Genomic DNA, 8,243 nt, shown 5'->3' with positions numbered 1-8,243 from the left:
TTACAAGTATTTACTCAAACACAAGCATACAGTCTTATGTTTGTTCCGAGATACAGGAGTGTAACACTACCGATTTTGCAATAATTCCGATCTGAGATTGAGAAATCCTAATACCACAGATAATAAAGAGTATCTTATATTGTCAAAGCACTAACAATTTTTGAGCGTAGATTACATTGGCTCACTAATCCTTTAAATTGAAGCAAAGCTATTACCTTTTGTTAATTAGCAGTACAATGATTAGAACCGATTAAAACTTTAAGCCTGTGTTGAGGAAATGAAAAAAGGTGTAAAACAGAACGCATCAGAAAATAGACTTATATAAGAATCTGTAATTTTTATGTATGAGTAAGCACTTCAAATTAAATGTTTTATAATAATTGCTTGTAACAATATAGTATTTAAATACTAAAGCGATAACCAATAAAATAGTATTTTTGAATTGTTAAGCTTACTACCTGTAAGGGAAGTGGACTACCATGAAGAACCCGTATGAAACTCACTAGTTATTCTTAACGATATCGCTTAAAATATATGTGAGAATCGTGTGAATAATGCTTGCTTTAAATTAAGAATTTCTACGAGGATATCAGTATCAGAAAAAAGCCGTATGTAAAAAATAAACAAGATAATTGTATCCTGCAATTCACACACATCCTGACAATAGCCTCATAACTCTTAACTATAACAATCAGATCATGCGAGACAATTATGCTTTTTCGTTTGGTTATTAAAAGTCCCGAATCAACCTTCCCGGATATCGACAATCATTGCAGTATATAATAAAAACGGAGATACTTGAACGAGTTTTCTTAGTAATCGCAATGTACTTACACTTAATGGGAATATTTACTTCAAAGTAAAGTAAAAGTAACAATAAATCGGAATTTTACTTCAAATTTAGTAATAGTGGAATTCTATCTTCAAATTTAGTAATAGTTGAACTCTAAGAGTTTGAATCGTTATTCCATAACCTCTACAGATAATGAGAAGGAACGTTTTAATTAAAACCAGAAAGAACACTCGTATTTTACAGTTAATTTAGAAATTCAAATTCTGGCAACATCATGGTTTTATTGCCGTATAATCTGTAGATTATGAAGCCGGTTAAAGAATTGTGAAATATATTAAAAATATCATCCAAGTCTTTATTTGTAGTTAAAGTTGTGGGCGCTACTATCTATTAAGATATTGTTTAACTAATTATACATGTACAATATTTAATATTATAAATTCAATTTAATTCACTTATCAATGATATAGACAGTGAAATTATAAGTGTAGATAATGAATATTCAAATCAATTGATTGATGCAAACCTCGAACATAAGTCGTATTCTATCAATATTGATTTCATTTATAATAAAACACATTATAAAATAAATATAGATTAAAATTAAAATGATGTGCAATGGATTAACACAAACATGCTATCAGTACTTGCCTTTTGAATTTTAATTCCAGTAATAGCAGGAATTAAATGCTGTAACATATTTTTATGGTCATTTATAATAATACCTATATTACTTTATTCACTAAATACCAATCATTAAGATAATAATAACCCTACCAAGTACAAAAATTTTGGCGAAATGTAACCCGAAAGCCGCGATAGGCCATCGTATTCAGTGGAATACGATGACAATGTATTTCCTTAATTTAAGACTACGAACTCAAATTAGGGCAAAAATTATTATTAATTTGGCATTAAAATAAAAACTCCAGAAACTTCATGGGCTTGAATAAATTCTGGACCTTGCATATCCGCAAACCAAAATGGAGTCGTGTGTTGTAATGAGCTTTAATCCTAATCTTTAAGAATAGTTCACTTGTTTTGTATTTGTTTCAAAAAGTGCCGCAACTACGATTAATAATAATTCTATGGTATAATTATGTAATTGATAAATCCTTTTAGTCCTAAAACAGTTACTCATTGTATAGTTTTTTAAATTATCCTAAAATAAATTTCAGTAATGTAACAGAAAATATTAACTAACTCACGATCACTTTCTTTTGTCGACTTTTAGTGTCATCCTTCTATAAATATATATAATATATGTTCGTGAAACAATATCAAGTGACCGTCATTTGTATAAACGCCGTATAAATCTACAGTGTCACTCAGCAGTCGCCCAAATGCCACATAAAAGTCGAGCGCGACACGTAGAGGGCACTCAGTTTATTCAGAATAGTGCAGCCCCGAGATAAACTTGTAACGTCGTGATAGCCGCGGAGTGTGGATGCATGTACGCGACTCGATCCAATAACAATAAATTTTATGCGTCGTTTGAAGCGCCGAGCGGACAGCGCCGCGAACGCTTTCTGACCGTTCCTACGAGAATGGTTCTTACATGAAATCCACTAAAGGTTTGTATGCAGACGCAATAAGTAAGTACAAATGCGGTAAAGTTGCCAGCGTACGAAGCGCGACTGTATATTAATGTTTCAATAGTGTCATTTGCGATTATTAAATTTACAACTGTTTCTGTATTTATATAATTAAAGTGAAGATAAAGGTTGTCGATTTATTATATAAAATCTAGTTTCGCAAAGATAATTATGCGATTTTTATTAAGTGACTTATAACGAGTACCAGTAAGGTAAACAAATCTTATAGAGCTCTGTTAATATATGGCTACAGAAAAAATGCTCTTAGCGTGTTAGTTCTAAACGAACGTAACATCGTCGGTAAATAAAATTCACATATTATTGATGTTTAAAAGTTATAAATGCAAATATGTTTAATAATCATAACGCTTAAAAACTTGTTTATTACAACGATGTCCACCAAATAAGACTAATATTATTATGTTTACACCTAACACCTACAAGTTAGGGCCAAACCACAAGCAAACGATACGACGTCGAGCCTTGCGACGCTCCACGATGCGATATTTTCTACGATACACTTCGTAGATTCCCACAACAGATGTCGTATCGCAATCTGAAGTCGAATACTGTACGCAATACCTACATGACATTAGTTTTTACGCTTCACGAATTTGTTAAGATGGATGCTTATCAAAATTCTAAAATTAGATTATCATTTAATTTAAACGACACTGAGGTAATTTGTAAGCGATGATACTCATAGATATTAACTATGTGCTGTATCATTATATATTTTAATATTATTCCGTTTAATGATAAAGATTGTACAAATTACAAGTTATGTCCGCTCTGTACAAAGTCAACACCGCCCGGGTGGAGCCAACTTTAAACAATCTGAGCAAACTTTACATGATCTTAAATTAATTAAACTCGATAAATTCACATACACATTCCAATTGTTTATTATAATTTTTTTGTTAAAATTGCGAAAATTTTAAATCTATTTTCGTTATAACTGTTGTACTAAAAATATAAAAAATATCATTTTCGTCTCGTGTATAACCTGTAAATGTATCTAACATTTGATTCAATTGAGTTTTGATCAACTTCAAAGTGAAGTTTTAATTTAAGCAGCTATATAAACTCTGCACACACAAAAAAAAAATACCAATTAAATATAATTTGTATGTACAAGTGTGATACTGTGAAATATATATTTTGTCTTCTATTTAGCAACTCTCCAAAACCCAAACTTTAAAACAAAAGCGATAAATCGCCGATGCTAAATGTATTAGTAATCCAATTATTTTCATACACTTCTATACTTTCCCATTAAGTGTTTAATCTTACGTTAAAAGTCAGCAAATATTTTATTTTATTTATTTATGATAAAATAATAAAATGTTCGAGCAGACCCATGAGCTATCATTAATAAAGGTTAAGTTTCATAAAGCATTAAATATGAGGTCATAACTTATATTTAAATTTTAAATATCAAAGTATGTATTACACACACAGTTACACGTATTTGCAAGTAAAACATATTTAGGTACATCGCCGTGTGATCATTTCGAATTTATAGTTATACCGTAAAAGAAAAAAAAAACAGATAATATCGTAGGTAGTTCCATAAAACCATGAGCAGATCCAAAATGTAAGCACATTAAGTTATCGTTCAAATTATCTCGATGTGTGTTACAATATTTATTTGTTTCTCACTCGGACGGGGTTTCGGTGATTGTGGGCAGAGTGTTCTCTCCCAATTAGGTGGTTATTGACGTTTTACTGTTATCAGCTAAATCTTCGAAAGATGCGCCATATTCTTAGTCTCGACCCAAAAATATATTATTTAAAAAAATAAATACAGCATCTATGAATTTATGTGTTCTGTATTATCTGTGCGGTTATTGAATTATTGATTGTTTTTGTATATAACAACTTGCAGAAATAGTATGAAAAAAGTAAATTAAATGATTTTTATTGTATTAAAAATATCATTAAGTAATAAATAACAATAACGTGTTTTGGTATTTATAGAACAAAAAATGTAATATAATGTTTTTTTTGTCTATTAAAATAAATCAAGGAGGTTGTCATTACTACACATATGACAACATTTAAACTAAGTCTAAAGTCGATATTTATCCCTAAAAGGGAAGCTGTTAATAGAGTCATTCAACGTTACCGGCCGAATTATCTACAAAGAGAGAAGTCGGTCCGTATCGGTCGGAAATATAAATTTATTTGGTGGTTGTCGCTGCGACACGGGCGCCCGCGCCTCTATCTCACCGCGTAATCTTGAACATTGGCGTTAAAGAATTTAAATTATACGTCGATACAAATGAACAGGCGACCCCGACATATTTATTGCTTTAATCCAAATTATATCGACTAGTTTTTTCGGTTTTCGAGAAATTGTCGCCTGATTTGTTCTATTATATTGATATTGATATGTGACTGTTAGCACACTATCGTTCGTTATAAACGACTCAATTTAGTGATGATATAAAAGTTTTTGAACATTTTTACGCCTTTCGAACATGTAAAAACTTTAAAATGTAAATATTTTAAATTTGTAATTATAATTAAGACAATATAGAATGACTTTATTGCTTATCACCTACTAAAATATATATCACGTCAGTATTATAAATTCCATTACCAATATTTCACTTTGCCAGGTACTAATTAAGTGTTGCGGCCAATTCGAGCATGCGCATTGATTGGACCCGCCTGAAGACATCATAAGTCTTGATATTGTAATTCGCAACAATACTGTTGCAGTCTATTACTGAATAATATACATAAATGAATCGAATAGTTTATAGTATAATCGTTTTAAATATACAGCCCAATGGAATGAATTAGGCTACTATCAAAACAAGATTCAATGAAAAATTCAAGAGGTATATTTTTTTGGTATGCAAAATTAACATTTTTGTATTATTAAAATGAGAATAGAGATATTTTTCCATAAAAATCTTTTTTATTTGACTTACTTAATTTCCTTTAATAGTTATTATTGAAAGGGTTATTGATCTCGTATAGAATCGTAATAAACATACGAAATATCTATTTCAATGTCAACCTTGAATGAAGCAATCGGAGCCATTAAGCCGCTGGCTGAAATATGTTTTCATTTAGGGTAGCGTCCACAGCTATTTAATATATTAAATTAATTCTAACGGGGAAAAAATATTTATTTATTTCGAATTTTTTTATGAGACAATAAATATAATAAAACAATAATACGATACCACTAGTTTCTTATTTACCTTAACAAGTAATTTTCATTCGTAAATTTCGCTTTTCTTCAAGCATTTTTTTCAATTCATTAATTTCGTTTGAAGAGGACAAATCAACAATTTTCTTTTGTTTTTTCTTCTGTATTCTTATTTTTCCACGCTCAGACATATAATTTTTAATAGATTTTTTTGTTTCTTCTAAGTCGTTTTTTAAGGCTTTTTTTTGGTCTTGAATATTTTTTCTTTTCTTATCGAGTTCTTCCTTAAGCTCAATCTTAGTAATGTTTAGTTTTTCTTGCAGTTCGGCAATTGACATCTCACATAACAAACCTAGACCTGAAGATTCCGTCAAATCAATTACTTTAGGCACTTTGGCTTTTTTAGCAATCATTGCTAATATCTTTAGTTCCCTTATCATCTTAATTTTCCGATCCAATTCCTCTTGTTTTTCCCGTTCAGCTTTTGATAATATGTTTTCAGATTCTTTTTTTAATTGATTAGCAATTTCCTTCTTTTTAGCAATATTTAGATTTTTTGCATGAAGCATGTCAAGTTCTATTAGTGACAACTTTTCTACTTGCTTACGATTTTTATTCATTTCATTTCTTTTCCAATTTTCAATTTCTTCTTCCCATAATCGTTTTTCTTTTAAAAAAATATCGTATTTTTTTTTGTTTTCATCGTAAAGTTTCTTTTTCGCTATCAAAGCATCTTCATAAGATATTTTACCAAGCAGATGTTTTTTTTCGATATCTAACAATCTTTCTCTCTCTTTTTCTTGCCGATCATACTCTTCAAGCTCTTCGATTTTAGTAGTATTTCGACAATTTGTCATTAAATCTTCTAACCATTGAAGTTCTTCTTTTTCTGTTAATTGTATTCTTTTATTGATTCTTTTTAAAGTAGTTGTTGTTTCCTTTACTATAGGTGGCGTAGAACTCATATTAATCTTTGGGAGTAATTTAGGCAGATAATTCTCGTATTCATTTTTGATTTCATCTTTAATTTCAGATATTTTTTTATAGTAATTTTCAGATTTTTGACTACAGTAATTATTATTGTTTGTTTTTACTGTCTGGAGTAGGTGTAAAGCTTTTTCTTTATTAATTTCATGCTTTTGTTTTAGTTTTTGGTCTATAACACTTTTGGTGAGAATTTTCGAACGTTTGCATATAGAATTAGGTGGAGTTGGCGATGATTTTTTTAAAGGCTGTGAATAAGTTGTTTTTATCTTTCTATTTAAAACTCTTGGTGACACTGGTTTTGTAGGTTGTTTTATTTTTTTATTGTACATTTTTGTAACATACCTATTAAAGTTATTTGTCATTTCTTTCAGGTACGGTTGCCATGAATATAAAGGTGCATTTATCTTTTCAGTTATAAAATTGGTGTCGTAATCGGATTGTGCTAAATGAGATATAGATTCAAGAATTTTGTCATTACTCAACAGAGTTGTCAGAGTCTTTAAGAGTGGCTTACTTAAATTAAATATACATTTATAAAGATGTGCCATATCGTTAGGAGTTATTTGAAAAAGGATAGCGATAAAGTAATCTTGGTCCTCTTCGGAAATTTCTTTTAATATCTGTGATTTGACATCTTTATAAAAATGGCTATGTTTTTCAATTCTCAAAAATGTTTCTACGATCCATGTGATCCTAGAGTTCTCCATAGTTTCAGGGCATTTTTCAATGTACATCTGCATGTATTCACAGGGTGATATTTCACTAAATGCTTTGTAATCATTGATAATATTATTCAGCATATTGATATTTTTTGATGTGTAATAATAAACCATAGTAAATCAATTTACTAATGATTAAAAGGAAAACAAGTTAAAATTGACATAGTATGCGTTGAGGACGAGGTATTTTTGAAAACCAATAATTTTTGACGTTTGACAATGATTACATTTTCTGGTGTCATAGCCAGTGATACGATTAATTTAAAAATGAAGATTAAGTCAAATAATACAAATTAATTTATACTGATACCTTTTTAGTGTAACTTATATACTAATTGAAGAATGAATAAAAAAATATATCTATCGCTGAAAGAGAATATGTACTGTAACCTATTTTATCATTTTAAAATACTAATTAAAAAAAGTTATATATTTTAAAATGAATAGGTTTATCTGAATATGTTTAATATCAGTATAAACCTGCTATGTATGTATTATTTTTTTAAGTAATGGAGACAATGAACATAAAATAGCTAATTGCTTAATTTTGAAAAATATAATTTGTACTACAGATAAATATACCATAACAGAAGAAGATTTTTTTTTAACTTATATCACGCCAAAACAGATTTCATATAAAGCTGTTCACACAGTCACATAGGAAGCGACATTGACACCGCCGCTTCTGTGTAGGGTTGAGTAGAAGATATTATTGACATAATATATTTTTTTTACACATTTTTTACATAAAATATAAACATAAAAACGAACATACTGTCAAAGATGCTTGTTATTTTGATTGACTTCTTAGAGATTACATATGAACTAAAATTATAACCAACAAGATATTTATGCAATCTTGAATGCTGAAAATTATAACATTAGCCCGGACAACCTGGCCCGGCTAGTGTGTCTGTTTAAACAACCTCAGACCTCAAAGGCAGATAGGTTTCACTGACAGTTTCCCATTGTCACTTTTATGA

The 8,243-nt window shown here is 29.5% G+C and overlaps 1 protein-coding gene across 1 annotated transcript; it reads right to left on the bottom strand.

Moving 5' to 3' along the window:
* Positions 1-5,599: 5,599 nt before the first annotated feature.
* On the bottom strand, positions 5,600-7,374 carry LOC125077857 (cilia- and flagella-associated protein 99-like). The gene has a single exon (XM_047689949.1). The coding sequence runs from the start codon at positions 7,372-7,374 to the stop codon at positions 5,608-5,610; it is 1,767 nt and encodes a 588-aa protein (XP_047545905.1). The 3' UTR covers positions 5,600-5,607.
* Between the last annotated feature and the right edge of the window lie 869 nt (positions 7,375-8,243).

The sequence above is a fragment of the Vanessa atalanta genome, chromosome 4 (assembly GCF_905147765.1).
Source record: "Vanessa atalanta chromosome 4, ilVanAtal1.2, whole genome shotgun sequence".
Classification (NCBI taxonomy): Eukaryota; Metazoa; Arthropoda; class Insecta; order Lepidoptera; family Nymphalidae; genus Vanessa; species Vanessa atalanta.
The sequence above is the reverse complement of the archived record's forward strand: the minus strand, read 5'-3'. Positions and strand labels throughout refer to the sequence as shown.